General features: G+C 40.8%; 1 protein-coding gene across 1 annotated transcript in view; it reads left to right on the top strand.

The window, feature by feature from the left end:
* Positions 1 to 20,000, top strand: part of LOC122816888 (V-type proton ATPase catalytic subunit A) — a 449,147-nt gene that overhangs the window by 423,465 nt on the left and 5,682 nt on the right. Inside the window, exon 14 of the mRNA XM_044089962.1 lies at positions 1,501 to 1,672. Within this exon, the coding sequence (XP_043945897.1) occupies positions 1,501 to 1,672 (172 nt within the window). The remainder of the gene's footprint in view (positions 1 to 1,500; positions 1,673 to 20,000) is intronic.

Genomic DNA, 20,000 nt, shown 5'->3' with positions numbered 1-20,000 from the left:
TTATTAGCCTTTACAAGTTCTTCACTCAAACCACCTCTAAAAAATGGTATCACTTGACATGCAGCTTCCTGTGGCTAGCACTGGTGTAGTTAAAGATATATATCCCACATGGCACAGTAATACCTCGTATTCACACTCACCCTGTCTCCAGCAATGAATTGCAAATTATTATTTATTCATTTAACATTTGTTAACCAGGAAAGTCCAACTAGGACAGAGACTATTTTTAGTGGAGGCACATGGAGAAACACTCCAGATGCATGTCTTTGGAATGTAGGAGGAAACCAGAGTACCTGGGGGAAACCCATGCAAACACAGGGAGGACATGTGGGCTCCACATAGAAGGTACCCCAGCCGAGAATCGAAATGCAAAACCTCTTGCTGTGAGGTGACAACATTAACTGCTGTACCACTGCAAAAATACATGTCCCCTGTAGCTCTGAAAACAAATTGCTCCTGTATTAATTGCAGAGAGTACCACATAGGAGTGTGGGGATGATCTTGGTCGAAGGCCTGGAAAAAATATGTTATATTACACCAGGCCTTTTGAAAGCCATGTGAAGTATATACATCTTTTGCAGCACAGAACTTCCAATGATGGCTGCACTCCATGTGGTAGGGGGTTTTTCACAGAACTTTATTCAAAGTATGAAAGAAAGTTATAGTAAGAATGGCAGTCAATAGTTTCATCTTGATGCAGATGCTGAGACATGAAAGTATGTAACTGTCTTGTTCAAGAAGGAGAGAAAAGGATGAGAAAAATAATTATCTTCATAGAAATACAAAGGCCTTTTCATACACTAGAATATTAAAACGGAAGCAGTGGATATAAACTACTACTAGCTTTGAAGTCTACCATTAAAGAACTTTGAATGCTGAATTACTCTTTTATTACATAACTCTCTTACCAAACTGTCTTGACTTTCTTTCTGTCCTTCCCCTCCAACATCTGTTGCAGAATTCATTCTCCTCAGATATTCACTTTTCCATGCTTCATTTTAAACATTGATTTATTTTATATTGCTTCAGATCCCTTCAGATCCAATGTGTTTACAGTTTTCTAAATTAAGATATCAAAAAAGCATCAGAAAACTCTCTCACATATTCCTACATAAGATTTTTTTTTCTGTTTCCATGTACTACTTTATTACCGCTTGTAGTATTTGGTGCTTTCTGGCTTAAAATATTGTATTACTCAATGCCTTATCTGATTATTTAATAAAGGTAATGCAAGAGAATATTTTAAAACTATGATATTTATGTAAAAGTCTGAACACACACACACACACACACACACACACACACACACTTGAATAAGTGCTCCTTCAAAGAGAAATTATGCTTAAATGTTTATACTTGTTTTCATCTAATAAGAATGATTGTTTTGAGAAAAAGTTTATCATAAGAGCAAATGATTTTCACACTCTTTAATGTAATAAACCTGTCTCTCTCTCTCTGTCTCTCTCTGTCTCTCTGTCTGTCTCTCTCTTTCTCTCCCAGGTACTGCCCTTTTTTCAAAACAGTGGGGATGCTGCAGAATATGATCGCATTTTATGACATGGCACGACATGCTGTGGAGTCAACCAGCCAGTCTGAAAAAAAAATTACATGGGCGTTGATCCGAGAACAGATGAATGATATCTTGTACAAACTTTCATCCATGAAGTTTCGGGTAAGTCACCTACCTATTGTTATGATCAACTTTAAACTGTAGGCTTTGGAGCACTGCATCTGGTAGCTTCATTGGTAAGATGTAGCTACACCTTCCTCAGATAATTCTATTTTACCATGACTCTTTCTCACATCCATGTTGCCTATGACGTATCTAACAGAACTTTTTTCCCCTTTGATTTAGTTTTACTGGTATGTAGTCTTTGTGGAATTTCCTCTGTAGATATTGTACACGTTCAATGGCATGGGGGCTAGAGAACACAAAATAGTCAAATGTTTAAAAGAAGGGTTCTGATCTTTCTTTGTGGTCTATTATGTTAGCAGTTAATCTTGAGGAGATTTTGTTTGAATGTGGAACTTGCTCTGAAAAGATATGGAACTAAAACACACACACACACACACGCATGCACGCACACACACACACACACACACACACACACACACACACACACACACACACACACACACACACACACACACACACACACACACACGTGTATATACATCTCAGGTCCTGTCTTAAGCCTAGCCCAAACAGATGGCCACCTAGAATGGTGTGCTTGTAGGGGCACTCTTTCACTATTTATTTTTTTTATATTTTTCTTTGCTCTAAAAGATAAAGAAATAAATAAAGTGCCCATACTGAAAGAAAATGTGTCCATGGCACAGCACTCGTATCAGCTTAAACTTGACTGTTGCAAGGTCAAGTAAAAGAGGCCTCATAACAGTCAAATGTAGATGCAAAGTGCCCGAAAGAGTTTTATTTATTTATTTATTCATTTATTTATTTTTTTTACAAGAAGAAGTATGCATCTCTAATTTCTGGCTTTACAGCTTACCAGAAAATAAAACGTTTTAAGAGGGGCAGATGTCAAAACTTTGAGAAGATCTCGGAGATTCTGCAGAATTATGGTTAGCTGAGATAAAAGGAATTGCAATGACATTGTGAGTGAGATACATGTGATATTATTTTTGCTATGATGCCAGCAGTGATCAACCAGATACTTTTGGTAATATTTCTCTTGGCTTTGTGATTTGAGGGGTGTAACTTAGATTGGGATAATTTGTGTGGCAATTGTTTGTGTAGACTGTGGAGATGAAATAATATTACACAGACATTAGACTTTATGGATATAACTGCTGGGTGGAGGTTGGAGATGGATGGATGACACTAACTGACCCTTTTGTCATTTTCTCAGTTATTGCTAGTGTACATTTACAAGAGGTCAAATGAACTAGTTAACTGGACACCTGATACGCACAGACAGAACAGATGTAATTGCTGCGTCTGTCTTCTGTGGAGGAAAATGACTAGCTGACTGCAGATGTTTGTTTATTAATTTCACTTTGCAGAATTAATGTGACAATATGAAGCAACATGCAATATTTTAATGTGTGTCAACTGTTTGGAACAAAGACGAAATACAGTACATGGCCATCCTCTTTTATCACAATCAGATGCCTGCACTTATTTATTTATTTATTGGCATTTGTTTATCAGGAAATGCTGAATGAGCAGTGACTTTTTCAGAAGATACCCAGGGAGTAGACATCCATTATACAGACATCATGAACATCATTTGCATTGTTTCATCATTTACAGTTAGTTTCATTCATGAGCAACACCTCCATTATTCAGACATCCTTGACATCAGTTATATCATTTACAAACAGTTTTATTTAAAAATAAAAATTAAACGAGCTATACGTGAATAACTTTTTTAAAGATAAAGACTGAGAGCAGCCCAAAGAAAAGAAAGGAGGGTGCAAGGCACAGAAAAGGAAGGAGGGTGCAAGGCACAGAAAAGGAAGGAGGATGCAACGCACAGAAAAGAAAGGAGGGTGCAAGGCACAGAAAAGGAAGGAGGGTGCAATGCACAGAAAAGGAAGGAGGGTGCAATGCACAGAAAAGGAAGGAGGGTGCAATGCACAGAAAAGGAAGGAGGGTGCAAGGCACAGAAAAGGAAGGAGGGTGCAACGCACAGAAAAGGAAGGAGGGTGCAAGGCACAGAAAAGGAAGGAGGGTGCAAGGCACAGAAAAGGAAGGAGGGTGCAAGGCACAGGAAAGGAAGGAGGGTGCAAGGCTCAGAAAAGGAAGGAGGGTGCAACGCACAGAAAAGGAAGGAGGGTGCAAGGCACAGAAAAGGAAGAAGGGTGCAATGTACAGAAAAGGAAGGAGGGTGCAAGGCACAGAAAAGGAAGGAAGGTGCAAGGCACAGGAAAGGAAGGAGGGTGCAAGTCACAGAAAAGGAAGGAGGGTGCAACGCACAGAAAATGAAGGAGGGTGCAACACACAGAAAAGGAAGGAGGGTGCAAAGCACAGAAAAGGAAGGAGGGTGCAAAGCACAGAAAAGGAAGGAGGGTGCAAGTCACAGAAAAGGAAGGAGGGTGCAATGCACAGAAAAGGAAGGAGGGTGCAAGGCACAGAAAAGGAAGGAGGGTGCAACGCACAGAAAATGAAGGAGGGTGCAATGCACAGAAAAGGAAGGAGAGTGCAATGCACAGAAAAGGAAGGAGGGTGCAACGCACAGAAAAGGAAGGAGGGTGCAACGCACAGAAAAGGAAGGAGGGTGCAAGGCACAGAAAAGGAAGGAGGGTGCACCGCACAGAAAATGAAGGAGGGTGCAAAGCACAAGGAAGGTAAAGGAGATGGGATGACAGAGGAGGGTATAGTTGTGATAATAATACATTCAGTTTTGTGCAGCAGAGGCTATGGCACAAATTCATATAGTTATATTAGTAGCCCTCTAACCAGAGGTGGTGCAGGTGCAGAGCCATTTATCTATTAGGTCTTGCTTCAGTTGGCATTTAAAGTCTTTCAGGTTGTAAACTGTTCTTAAGAGGAGTGGGTCATGGGATGGTATTCCAGTTGTTAGCAAGCAGTGTGAATACAGGGAATATCCTGCATTGTTGTTTGGTTTAGTTATGGAGAGTAATGATTTGTCAGCAGAGCAGAGAGTCTCTAAGTGGTGCAAGGTTGAATGATGGAGTAAATAGATGGGAATTTTTCAAGGTTGTGCAGTAGTTTGAATGTTGCTATTAATTATGAGTACCACAGAGAACTATTTAGATCAAGACAGTTCACTTGTTTTAGACAGAGGCAGTGATGGGATCTGTTTTGTTGGCTGGTTGTGAATTTTGCTACTTCTGTTCGATTCTCAGCTGGAATGCCTGCTGTGTGGAGTCTGTATGTCCTCCCCGCTGTCGAGTGGCCTCCGAAAGACATGCGTGAATGGGCGTGCCTTCACTGAAGGTTGGGTGTCCGGCTGGCAGCTTGGCACCATAAAAATCAACTGCCAATCATTAGCGAACCGGAGTTCCGCTGTGGCGACCCCTAACCGGGAAAAGCCGAAAAGACAAACATTGTAGCATTGTTCTAGTTTGACTGCTAGAGAGGAGTTGAGATTAGTTAGGATAGGAGAAGCATATAATAGGGTGGAGAGTAGAAAAGAAGTGGCAATGTTTCTGTTTAGAACAGTTAGTAAGGTAGCATTTTACTCTGTAGAGGCAGACTAGCTTTAGGTATGTTATCTTTATGGATTGAGGGGATTGGCCATGGTGGTGCAACATTTAGCATTGTCTCCTCACAGCAAGAGGTTCTCCAGTTCGATTCTTGGCTGGAGTGCCTTCTGTGTGGAGTCCGCATGTCTTCCCTGTGGTTGAGTGAACTTAAGGACATGCAGATATGTGTGTGTGCATGTGTGTGCCTTCAGTAAAGGTTGGGTGCTGGGCTGGCAACTGGACACCGTAAATATCCACTGCCGATCAATAGCAGACCAGTGATTTGCTGTGGCGACCCCTAATTGGGAAAAGCCAAAAGACTTTTTTATCTTTATGGGTTGCAAAAGGTAGAGACTATATTTTGAGGGGGGGGGGGGGTTGTCTATAATCAAACCTAATAGTTTGATGTGGGATACCAGCTCTATATTAGTATTGTTGGATGACAGCATATTAAAGGTAGTCTTCTGGGAGGAGAGGGAGACAGTTTTATTGTACACAGATGTGGCTATAACTGGTTGCTGGGGGGGTGTCTGGAAGAAAGTAACTCATCCTGTTGTTTCTTGCTCAGATTAACAGTCATCTCTTTCAAAAAATAAGAAATAAAATACCCAGATTTCAGAATTTCTGGAGGCAGGAAGCCCTCCCACAAACCAAGGCTGTATAAGTGGAGTTTGACATGACCTTAGTAGTCACCTCTGCCCTGAGCTCTACCCATACCTCCAGATTTTCACAGAATGCCCATATTTTTACTTTGAAATTTCTGTCTGTTCCTCATAAATTTTTTTGTTTTCTGGCAAATCACTGGGATGATCTGAGGAAGTAAAATAGTAAATAATGTCATACATGTGAGTTTCAGACTTCATATTGTTTAGAAAATGCATTGTAATAAATACCCTGTTATTTTATCAATTTTCTAAGTTTATAAGAGCAACATTTAACGTTTGCCCCTATTTTGGGCCGTTGTACCCCTATTATGTGAGACTTTGTCTAGATTTCTTAAGCTAAGAGGTTGAGAGGTATGAGTCTCCACCTAGTCTAAATCCAGCCCTGCTTACAGGTGTACACTTAAGGTTGAGGTCTGGTGATGATATAATTATTCCCTTAACATTTTCCCACACCTAAGAGGTAATTGTTTATGTTAGGCTGGGGATAGTGGGATTATGACTTTAACTTTCCTCACAAACTTTAGAGGAGTGTACAGAGGGTCACTATAGCTTATGTAGGTGCACTATACTCTCTCTCTATAAGTTAGAAGTTGGAAACATTATTGTAGTCATTATTGTTTACTGTTTAACTTGTTTAACTTAAGCCTAGTTACAGGGTGTGCCACTGAGGTGTAGAAAATGGCTGTTGTAATACCACTTTACAATGGGACCCTGCCACAGATCTTGCACACTGTAGACCCATCAGCCTAAAACATTTAATTTGCATGACCATGAAATGTATTATCTCTGACTTCATAAACTAAGATATTGAAAACCTCATACAACTGGAGCCACCCGAGATGAGTTTTATTAAGGGTAGGTCATGTTTACTTAATTTAGTAAAGTTCTTCAGAACGGTCACAGAAGCAGTAGATAGGGGTCATTCAGTCCACACAAAGTATCTGGTTTTGACCGAGGCCTTTGCCACTAAACCCCATGCCTGCACCGTAAATAAGCTGAAAGATGTCAAGGTAGCTCTATATACATAGTTAAAAATTGGATGAAAGATATAACCTACATAACTGTGGTGGAAGATGACACTTCAGAAAGTAAGAAAGTAACTAGCAGAGTATCCTAAAGCTCAGTGCTGAGACCCCTCCTTTTTGGTACATATATTTCTTACCTATATACTGTAAATCCAGACCTGTGGCTGACCAGATTTATTGATGACTCTAAGCCTAATGTTAGCATTCATTCCCCCTAGATGTAAAATCACCTCAGCAAAACTAGTTCTTACAGAAAGAAAACTTCACCCTTCTGTCCCCTCATCTGTAAATTAGGACATCCCCAGCACCTGCCCCCTCCCTTTATCTCTTGGGAGCAAATCATCACTGCCCTCTCAAAGGCATAAAATACAGCCTCCATGGTGCCCGATAACATTCCAGGCTGCATCCTACATGAACTCAGGCAAGAAATTGCAGCACCAATAGGCAGCATATTCAACCAAAGCCTGAGTACTGGCTTCATCCCAGCTAAGTGGAGGAGAGCCACTGTCATCCCTTTGCACAAATGTGGAGCATCCACCAATCTAGGAAATTATACACACTCATCAGCCTAACTAGCCTGATCTGCAAGGCCATGGAGCAGATTACCATGGACCTCATTAACAAAAACATTGGCTACCTCCAAATACTCGATCCCACACAGTTTGGTTTCATCAAAGGGATGTCATGCCTGTTAAATTTGGTCGATTTCTTTGAGACAGTCACCAAAGCCATGGACCAGGGGAGGATGGTGCACACCACCTACCTTGACCTGGCCAAAGCCTTCGATACTATTCCCCACGCAGGTATAATAGATAAACTCAACTAGTCATCAATCCATATGTCACCAGATGGGTACCAAACTGGCTCACTGATAGAACCCACCTAGTGAAAATAGGGGAAGCCACCTCAAGCAGTAGACCCATAAAAAGTGGTGTACCCCAGGGATCGGTATTGGGGCCTCTGTTGTTTGGGTTATACTTTTCTGAGGTGCAGGCCAAATCCAGTGGGCTATGGCTGACCAAATTTGCAGATGACTGCAAGCTGGGTGCTGCCATCAATTCCCCTAGTGATGTGGACATCCTTCAACAGAGTCTCACTCAAACAAATGACTGGTGCCAGAAACATGGCCTCAAACTGAATGCCAAAAAATGCATCATCATCCCCTTTGGGAAGAGTGACATCCCCACAAATTATCACATTAATAATAAGATCCTAAGCATCCAATCAGTCTTAAGGGACTTGGGCACCCAAGTTGATAGCAAACTGACTTTTGAGCACTATATTGCCTCCATTGTACAGAAAGCTTTCTACATGGCCCACCTCATTAGTAAGGGTATCTCATCCAGAGACAAGGTGGTCATAACATCCCTGTATTCTTCCCTTATAAGACCCATTATTGAGTACAATGCCCCTTTCAGCATGTACCTCACAAAAGCACATGCAGCAGCTGGAGAGACCACAGAGGTTCCTCACCCAGAGAATCTAGGGCCTCAAACATCTACCCTACACAGCTAGGCTAAAGGCCCTGTCCCTTCACTCAGTCTCCTACAGACTCCTCAGAGGTGACCTCTGTCTGGCATACAAAGCAACCTCAGACCCCACCCTGATGGGACTGCTGCATATCCGCAAGTCAATCTCCACTTGAGTATCCCACACATGCGACCTCAACCTGGTCTGTGACATAAATAGGACTTGTTGGTGGGACAGATTTGTGTCCCAGAGACTCCCTCTTTTGTGGAATAGACTCCCTCTCCACATAAAGCAGAGTACCTCATTAACCCTTTTTAAGCTCAACCTGGATAACTGGATGGGGAACAGAAAATACACCCCTCGGATTCCACCTGTGTCCCTGCTGGACAGTGGCATCAGATGCTGACTTGTTGGAATCTTGGCTAGGCTTGTAAGGACCTCAGAGACAATAGCCTAGTAACTTCCTATGATCCCATGATAGTGCTTAAACTGAATTCAAAAAGTGTCTACAACTTACTGCATAGCCAGTGTCCCACTCCAAATGGACATGGTAGTTAGGGACCTTAGCACTTCAGAAAATAGCTCAATCATTTTCCACCATGTAACAACAGTAGTCGGGAAACCTTCTATCTAGCCCAACTTACTTCTAAAGGGATTGCACCCTTGTCAAAAGAAGTTATCATTCCCCTGTACACAGCCCTGATTAGACCAATTATAAATATAATTTTCCTTTTGGTATGTATCTAGCTAGACACGATGCTCCTCTAGAAAGGTTCCCAAGGGTTTGTAACTAAAAAGATTATTGGTCTAAAAATCCTTAGCTACTGAGTTTGTAACTAAAAAGATTATTGGTCTAAAAATCCTTAGCTACTGAGAGAGGCCTTGTCTTTATACGTTGTCTAAAATTTGCTCCTTTGAGGAGGTTTGTGTTTTGCATTCTGTGTCATCAAAGATCCTAGTCTCTTACATCTCTCTTTCTCCATAAGACAGGACTAGAAAATATCAAACTAAGGATCTAAATTTCCACCAACACACAAATACAGTATAGAAGTTCCAAATGGAGAGATGATAAATCAGCACGGAAAGGAGAGTAGTATTGCTGAAACTGAATTTATCCTCAAGTTTTGGTGAGTACCTTCACAAGGTGAACCACGTTTTTCACAAAATCTCACTAAGACGACACTGCTATATAGACTGTATTTATATAGCATATATCATGGACAGACATAGGTTATAAATTAAAAAAGATAGCTGGGTGCACAAAAGCCAGGATAAAAAACTGCCTAATCCTGGTAGGCACACTGGTGCCAGGACTGGAATAGACAGTATAGAATCCTCAAAATATGGAAACATTCCTACAATGGGGCCAAGCCAGGTCGAGGGGGAGGATGCCCCCCGCCCTGTAGTAGGAGGAAGTAGCAGTCCACAAAAATCACAAAAACTGATAGGCCAAAGAAGAGCCACGGATAGGATAAAGTGGACTATTGAGGATAAGAAAGAAGTTATGTATTGTTACTATTATGCAAAAAGCCCAGAATTTCCAAATACAAGATATATAAAATGATTAAGAGAGAAGTTAGAGGAAAGAAAAATACTTCCACAGGAAAAACTGTCAGAAGCTTCAAATAAACATTTGTGTTCATTAATACAACAGATTTGTGAAAAACAGTATATAGATCATAAAACGTTGATCTGTTTGGAAAAAGAAGCATCTGAAGAAGTGCAAAAATATAAACAACAAAACATAGAGATATTTGAAGAGTATAAAAAAGAAATATGGAGATGGGAAAAAAAGAGAGATTTGATATGGTGCAGTATTTATACAAAGAAGAAAGCCAAATTAATCAATATAAAGAAGGCAGCCCCAAAGATATTTGAAGAGAAATACAGGCAAAGGCATCCAGATATGGAAAGTTTCACAATAAAAAAAAATAATATCACAAAGATGGAACATAGAAATGAAGATTAGTAAAGTAGAAGATAAAAAAATAGAAGAAGTTATGGAGTGCCTGTGAAATGAAGGATTTGGTGTAGAAGATCTAATACAGGTAACGTCACAGCATGATGGAGTGAGTCCTTAAAGTAAGGAGAAGCAGGAAGATCGGGAGACATCTGAAGAAGAAATATGGACATGGGAAAGAAAAAGAGATTTAATATGGTATAATATTTATGCAAAGGAGAAAGCAAAATTAACCAATACAAAAATACCATCATCAAAGATATTTGAAGAGAAATACAGGCAAGGGAATCTGGACATGGAAAAGTTTACAATACAAAAATAAGGCAACAAAGAGGAAAAGTAGAAAAGGAGATAATTAATGGAGAAGTTAAAGAAATAGAAACTGAGTTATGGAGTACCTGCAAAGTGAAGGATTCAGTGTAGAAAATTTAATTCAGAAAACACCACAACAGGATAGAGCAATGTATATTCAAATTAAAGGGAAACCAGTGGAACAGGAAGCAATTGGTCAGATGCGATATCAAGAAATTTTGGAGCCTTCCACAAGAAACCAGTATAAACGTTCACTTGAAGCTAGACAGCAAGGAAAGGAACAGGAAACTGATGCAGTCAATGTTGGGCAGTAATAGGCCAGTGAGTTCCCATATGACAGAGCAACGGATGACACAGAATGAAACTGATGAGAATGTGTCACAGGAAGATGCTACAGAACTTTCTATAGAATCCCTACAGGAAATAGAAAACAGTGGATGTGCCCTAAGTTTGGAAGAAAATGAGCTAAGAGAAGAGTTGCTTGATTTAATGGATATAGATCGATATATTAAGATCAATTAAAGAAATAGACTTCAGAAGGTCAATAAAACCCAAAAAGTCAGAAGTCTGATAAAATAAATAAACACAGTAATTAGGATTGTCCATAGAGATCCATGCGATATAACAGAAGTAAACAGGATATATTACTGTGCAGTTAAATTAATAACTGATAAAGTTCTACCACAAGAACACAGGGTAGCGAGAGAAAGGTATACCATCATGGAAATATTGAATAGAGAAAACTATAAAGCAATTAAGACAAGAAGTGTCACTGTTAGAAGACTATAGAAGAGGGAATAGATCACAGGAGGTTACTAGGCTAATAGCCCTGGGGCCCTTACAAGCCTAGCCAAGAGTTTATCACCAAAAAGAAACCTCAGGCAGCACCTGTTGCCCCTGTCAATGAGGGACCCAACAAAATACTATGAAAGATAGATGTGATAAAAGCAATGTGCAGTATTAGAATAGACCAGGATATATCGTGCACTATCACAAATAAACTAAAAATGTCAGCACAGGCAGAAACCTTATAAGATACAAAGATAAATATAAAGGAAAAGTACAAAATAAGCAATTTATTGATGACCCAAAAAGATTTTATAGAGAAGTGGGAAACAAGGTAAAGTGAATTGAATCACCACTGAAAAAAGAAGAAATAGATACATTTTGGTGAAGTATCTATGAAGATCCTGTGGAACATAACAAAAATGTTAAATGGATAGAAGTAAAAGGAAGAATAAGAAGTTTAAAGGTACATGATATGAAATGGGATGAAGTAACAGCCAGAGAGACTGAAACAAAGAAAGAAAAGCCTCTAACTGGAAAACCTCCAGGCCCAGATCAATTACCTAACTTCTGGTTAAAAGTATTAACATCTTTGCACATAGATTTAGCCATGAGTAAGAACTATTTATATGAGCACCCTGAACAGATACCAACCTGGTTAACAACAGGAAAAACAATGATCCTACTTAAGTCAACCTGCAAACTACCCTAAAAGTTATAGACCAATAACTTGCCTTCTGAGGATGTATAAACTATACACGGGAATTGATGCTGACAAAGTTTATAGTCATTCAGAAGAAAACACAATTATGGCAGTAGAACCAAAGGGCAAGAAATGAAAGTCACATGGAACAAAGGATCATTTGTTGTTTAATAAAGTCATAGTGGAAAACTGTGTAAAGGGGATGAATCTAAGTATGACATGGATTGACTACAAATAAAATCTGATAACATCCCAAATTCATGGATAAAAAAGTGCTTAAAATGTATGATATACCCTATATTGATTGACTACATTACAGTGACCATGAAACAGTGGCAGACCACTTTGAAATTAAGCCACAATAAAGGACAAATTATTATCTCAGGGATAACAATTCAAATGGGGATATTCCATGGTGATTCACTGTCACCTCTGCTATTCTGTTTGCCCTTAAACCATTAAGCTGTTTACTTAACAGCTTAGGCCATGACTATAATCTAGCTTCTAGAAAACAACAAAGTGTAAAGACTTCTCATATTCTCTTTGTCAGTGATTTAAAACTGTATAGCTCATCAGATGAGGAACTGAAAGCACAACTGCAGGTTGCCAAAACTTTTTCAGATGAGATAAGAATGTCATTTGGTCTTGATAAATGTGCAAGAGCAACATTTAAAGCAGGAAAACTGCAGCACCAGGAAAACATCAGTTTGGGTCAGGAATGTGAAATAAAAGAGCTTGAGCAAGAGGGAGTATATAAATATTTGGGAATTGATGAAGTATTAACAATAAAACATGAACAAATGCTTTAGAAGACTTAACTTATCCTGAAAACAGCGTTGACATTTAGGAACAAAATCCAAGCTATAAACCAATAGCATAGCTAAGGTTGGTAGAAGGAGGCAGCCATTCCGAGCACAGGTTATTAGGGCCTCAACTGGAAGAAGACAATCAGTCATTAATGCAGCAACAGTATTCATTTCTATAGTGGCATTTCAGAGTGCCAGTATAGAAATTAATTTCAATATTGCTTTTCTGCAGTACTCAAGCTCTTCAATGCTTCATGTGTGATGTAAGTTGTAGCATACATACATAGGTTATACATACATAGGTAAGTAATAGGCTAACTGCCCTTATGGGCCATTTTAAGCCTAGTCAATTACCCCATGTGAGAATCAAACCCTGCACCTTGTGTTTCAAGATAAGCATCTTAACCATTACACTAACCTCCTGCGGCTTGCTATAGTTTTAAAAGCAGAAGTCTTTTTTTTTCTCTTAGTTGAATTGGTGGAGAGCAGAAATGGGACTTGGCTGGCTAATGAGGTTCAGAAGCATCAATCAGATTGTGATCCAGTTTTTTAGGTCCTCAACAGTTGTAGAGCAGGGAAACCAGATTGACAAACAACAAGGGAAGCTAGATGAACCATTTATGGCTCTGTATCTCTCATTCCCTCTCTCTCTCTCTCACACACACACACACACACACACACACACACACACACACACACACACACACATATATATATATATATATATATATATATATATATATATATATATATATATATATGGGTCTACTTCTAACTCCCATAGACCACATTACCGAAGATGAAAATCTTGAGATGAAAATTATGAAGTCTTGGAAACCCGAACGTCAGTTTTTTACCATGAAAATTAAACAGCTGGCTAATGCTAAATGGAATGTATGCCAAGGCCAACATGCCCTTTTCACCACTGTAGTGCGATCCCAGATTTAGTATATTAATTTAGGGGTGTGTGGGGGGGTGTACCTAACTGGTTGTTACTTTCCTCAACGTGCTTTCTATTTCAAATTGGACAAGTGTGTACTTACCACAGTCAAACACTGATGTTCAGGTTTCTGCAGTTTCATGATTGTGGTTTTGGGATGTTGAACGTTGGTATTCCTGGTGTCAGAATTTAGAAGTCGACCCATATATGGGTCTGCTTCTAAATCCCGTAGACCACATTACTGAAGATGAAAATCCCGAAATGAAAATCACAAAGTCTTGGAAACCCAAACTTTGGCATTTTACCATGGTAAGTAAACAGTTGGCCACTACTAAAAGGAACACACTCCGAGACCAACATGCCCTTTTCTCCACTGTAGCATGATCTCGGATTTTGTACATTAATTTGTGGGTGGGGGGGTTGTGGTTTCCTAATTGTGGTTTTGCGATGTTGAACATCGGTATTCCGGGTGTCAGGATTTAGAAGTGGATCCATCTCTCTCTCTCTATATATAGCTCTCCACCAATTCAACTAGTATATATAGATATATATACATATATATATATATATATATATATATATATATATATATATATATATATATATATATATATGTATACATACACACAGCGTATCCTATAACTAAAAAGATCAACTCTACTTGACTCCAAGTAGACTATTCTCTATCTATTAAACCTAGCACTTGCTCCTACAGTACTTATTACCTTGATACGGCACTCTTGTCATAGATAGCACCCCAAAAAGGCAACCCCCATTTCTCGGTCACCCACGTCCCCGGAATCTTTTTTAAAGTTTTTCGTCTACCCTTCTAGCATGTCGAGGGATCAGTTGCTAGTGTCCTCTCCTGCTCAGCTGGTGAACCTGGGAATATTGAGGCAATGTTTCAATTGCCTCATGTACACAGACAACCCTTTCCTCCTCCCACAAAACACAAATACATGCGAGAGATGCAACTATACGGCCAAACTGGAGGCTGAGCTCTCTCAACATAGGACTGGCAAGACCAGTCAGGAGGAGAAGGTTACCACACACACTATAGACCCAGTCTCACATAGTACCATTACAACCTCAAATCATACACATAAACACACAAAGACATACTCAGAGGCTCTGATCAAAAATCTACCAAAACAGCAGAGGCCACCAAAGCAGACACCCAAACAACCACCACCTCAGAACACAACACCCGCAACACATAGACCTCACAGTCAGAGTGTCAAACAGTCACAGCCCTTAAGGCCAAACACAATGCCAGACACACTAGTCATTGGTGACTCCATAGTCAGACACACTGATGTCCCGCTCACCAGACTGAGTAAGGAGAAGGTCACAGTAAGCTGCCTGTCGGGCGCTAGAATCCGCCACATAACGCAAGCACTCAGGTCTCTCAACAGCAGGTACAAATATGACTCAGTCATTGTCCACGCTGGTGTAAACGACCTGAGACGCACTCCTTGGACTACATGAAAAGAGACATTGAGGAGCTCTCTGATTATGTAGCCCAGGCAGGTATGACCCTGACCTTGAGCAGTATCCTACCTTCACCAAGAATGATGCCACAATACAGAGATAAGATGATCAGCTTTAACAATTGGCTTAAACACTGGTGTCATTCAAAGGGGATCCAGTATCTGTCTGCCTGGGATGACATGCTGGACAAGCCACGCTGCTTCGCAAGGGACGGCTTGCACCTGTCACCCTGGGATTCCGGATATTGGCAAAGGCTCTTGCCACCCCATAGTGCCTTTTTAGGCAAGGCTCAAATTCTAAACCTACCACCCTAGAACACAAAAAGGAAAAAACTAAGGGTAATGCTGCTCAATGCCAGAAGTCTAAATCTCAAAATGCACGCACTCGAGGCCCTTCTCAGTATGGAGAACATCGATGTCTGTGCTGTGACAGAAACCTGGTTCAAGGCTCCTGAGAGCACCCCAGCGCTATCAGGTTTTACCTCATATCATGCGTTCCGCCCCAAAATCCGGACAATACCAAGAAAGGAGGGGGGGGTATCCATATTCATCAAGGACACCCACACCTCAAGACTGGTGGCAACGCACGATGCATCGGAGACCATCCAGGTGCAATTAACCATAGGCAAGACTGCTCTGCAAATTGTAGCATGTTACAGGCCACCCTCACAAACTCAGGAAACTCACATGGCCTTCCTGAAAACACTAGAGGGGATAAATATATCACCAAACACCATCATACTAGGTGACTTCAATTACCCTAATATAGACTGGGAACACTACTCAAGCCCAAACACCCTAGCCCAAAAGTTCCTGGAATTCATAAACTCAAATGCCATGGAACAACTAGTCACCATCCCCACAAGAGGAGATAACATACTTGATCTCATCATCACGAACATGGGAGCACAATGTTCAACACCGAAGTATACCCTCACTGGTGAGATCAGATCACAAACTAATCTCGCTGGAGGTCCTCATCCCACCCCACCTGAAATAAAAAGACCACAGTAAAGAACTTCTCAAAAGCCGACTTCACACTTCTAAAGACTAGTGTGGTCTCCTTTCAGGCCCGAGCCATGGAAAACAATACTCAAGCCGCTGAATCACTTACAAACGCCTTCTACCAGCACCTGCAGGACTGCATGGATAAGGCAATCCCAAGCAAAACAAAGACTCTTTGTACCAAAGGCAAGCGTCCAGTCTGGTGGACCCCAGCCATAAACAAACTCTACAACAAAAGGAGGAAGCTACTACAAGATAGAGCAAAATCCTTAAAAGGTAAGACACCCTTGATCACTATAAGTAAAAACTAAGAGCTCTCATAAAATCATCCAAAGCAAATTTCGAGAGAAAAATAGCTAAAGACTCAAAAGACAATCATAAGGCCTTCTTTAGCTATGTTAGAAACCTAGGAGGAAACTCCCAGATATGCTCAGAACTAGTTCAAAATGATGTGAAGATTACTGATCCTACAGACATTGCCAACATACTGGCTGACAGGTTCAGTGCAAACTTCTCCCCTCCCCAAAGGAGAGATATCTATACCAAATGAGTGCAGCCCCCAAACATCTCCAGCGCCCAAGTGAGAACTGCTCTCTCCAAAGCAAAAACACAGCATCCATGGGACCCGATGGTGTCCCCGGCTGTGTGCTCCACGAACTCAATGAGGAATTAAACCCACAGCTAGGACAGCTGTTTAATCAAAGTCTTACCTCTGGATACATTACCCAGGAGTGGCGCACTGCAACTGTGGTCCCACTTCACAAAGGCGGTGCCTCCACAGACCCTGGAAATTACCGCCCATTAGCTTGACAAGCCTTATCTGCAAAGCCATGGAGAGGATCATAATGGACCTCATAAATAAAGACATAGGGAATTTGCAGACTTTGGATCCAACCCAGTTTGGCTTTGTCAAAGGCAGATCATGCCTTTTAAACTTGGTTGACTTTTTCGAACAGTCACCAAAGCCATTGATGAGGGAAAGGCAGTCCATACAGCCTACCTCGATCTGGCTAAGGCCTTCGATACAATACCCCACTCGGGTATCATTGAAAAACTCATCAGCTTAAATGTTAACCCATACATCACAAGATGGGTTGCAAACTGGCTGAGTGACAGAACCCACAGGGTCAGAGTTGCTGGCGCCATGTCAGACTCAAAGCCTGTCACAAGTGGTGTCCCACAGGGCTCAGTCCTGGGCCCACTCTTGTTTGGCATCTACTTTTCCAGTACAAGCAAACACAGGAGGGTTATGGCTGACAAAGTTTGCAGATGACTGCAAACTGGGCCATAGTAGAAAACACATCTGACACAGATATCCTTCAGAAGGGTCTCACAGAAACGGATAACTGGTGCCAGAGCCACGGCCTAAAGTTAAATGCCAAAAAATGCATAGTCATACCCTTCGGGAAAAACAAGGTTACCCCTAGCTACCAAATAGGTGGCAATCCACTGAGCACAGAAGAAGTTATCAGGGACCTGGGGACCCAGGTTGATAGTAGTCTGTCATTCGACACCCATGTAGCTAAAGTAGTTAGGAAGTCCTTCTACATTGCCCACCTTATCATGAAGGGATTCTCATCTAGATCAAGGGAGGTCATAGTCTCCCTTTACTCATCACTCATCAGACCAATGATTGAGTACAATGCCCCATTCGGAATGTATCTGACCCGACACTTGCAGCAGCTGGAGAGGCCACAAACGTTCCTCACCAAAAGGATAAAGGGTCTCAAAAATCTGTCCTATGCTGCCCGACTGAAAGAACTCCAGCTCTATGCAGTCGCCACCGCTTGCTCAGAGGTGACCTTTGCCTAACATACAAGGCCATGTCAAATCCAGATTTGATGAATATGCTTCACCTCAAAAAATCTAGATCCATCAGAGCCACAAGGGCGGGAGACTTAAACCTCGACACGGCTATTAATAGGGCGTGCTGGAGAGATAGATTCATCACCCAAAGACTCCCTATGCTGTGGAACAAAATCCCGGTACATGTGAGGCAGAGCACCTCGCTGGCCTTGTTCAAGAGAAATCTTGACCAATGGATGGGAGATCGCAGATATACCCCAGGAATTACCTCAGTGTCACTGCTCGACAGAGGCACAGCAAAATAATGGGTATAGTTCCCCATACTAAAGGGGTGGCGTAAGCCACAAAACAATGGGCTAGGCTTATAAATGCCCTCGGGCAGATAGCCTAGTATGAACCTATGAACCTATGAACACCCACATATATACATATATATCTATTCGGTCTATATTATATTATCGCACGCTTACAAAAGCGAACGATAAATAATCGACCCCATGTAAGTGAAAGCTTACAACGTCAAAACCTCAGAACAGTGATTAAATCGCTGTTCCAAAATAAAAAAAAAACAAAACAAAACATTAAAACATCACATAATGTGGTTAGGGGCCCCACACTCACGATGTGGGAGGCTGTGCCCCCCACACCCCGCCTACTTAAATATACCAACTCCGAGATCGCACTACAGTGCCGAAAATAGCAAAGTAACAAAAGCGGCCAAGCAAATTCTTTCCCAGGGAAAGAATTCGCTGAAAAGCTGCTTCATTATTTTGCCTTTTCGCTCTTTTCGGTTCGATCATAACGCATTCAATAAACGGCATGTGCGATCTTGTAATAAGAACCCATATCTGTCTATCTATCTAGCTCTATATATATGTGTATATATATATATATATATATATATATATATATATATATATATATATATATATATATATATATATATATTGCAGTCGTTCAAAAAAGAAAAGTAGATCCCCACTTCAGTGAAAGTGCACTTCAACGAAACTGCACTTTCGCTGAAGTATACTCACCCGATCGCTTTCCCAAACAAACAACACACAAAAAAATATTTTGCAGCAATTCCCATGTGGGGGGCTGTGCTCCCCACACCACCCCTACTTTAATATTCTCACTCTGAGATTGCACTACAGTGGGGAAAATGGAATATTCCCTTATCCCCACTGTACCACAATCTCAGCACTAGTTTGGTTAGTTGTACATGAACAGTAAACGTTGATGTACAATTAAGATTACATGTAAACTGCATGTTTTTATAAGTACTTTTTGTTTTTTTCTTATTTTTATCTTCACATGAAAGTGCATTTTTGACAAAATGCACTTTTGCAGAAGTGCACTCGTGAATTTATGTTTCATTGAAACGTAAATTCGTTGTAGTGACAGGATCCCATATCTCTCTCTCTCTCTATATATATATATATATATATATATATATATATATATATATATATATATATAGGTAGGTACTAGGCTATCGGCCCTAGATCCTAAGTTAGCCTAGCCAACAAGGTCCCTTGGCTTATGCCACCCAAAAAAGTTAATTTCCTGTGTCCCTGTCGAGCAGATCCACTGTAGTGATCCCTGGAGTGTATTTCCTATTTCCCATCCACTCATCAAGAGTTTTCTTGAAGAGAGCTAATGAGGAACTTTGCTTGACATACATGGGTAGCTTGTTCCAGAGTATAGGACGTTTCTGGGACAGGAATCTATCCCTCCAACATGTCCTGTTTATTGTGGTGACAAGGTTTAGGTCCCTAGAGCATGTAGCTCAGAGGGATTGGGATTTCTTTAGATATAGCATGTCCAACAGCTCTGGGTTTAACATAAAGCTGGAGTTTT

The sequence above is a fragment of the Protopterus annectens genome, chromosome 12.part0 (assembly GCF_019279795.1).
Source record: "Protopterus annectens isolate FY-2018-M chromosome 12.part0, PAN1.0, whole genome shotgun sequence".
Classification (NCBI taxonomy): Eukaryota; Metazoa; Chordata; order Ceratodontiformes; family Protopteridae; genus Protopterus; species Protopterus annectens.
The sequence above is the reverse complement of the archived record's forward strand: the minus strand, read 5'-3'. Positions and strand labels throughout refer to the sequence as shown.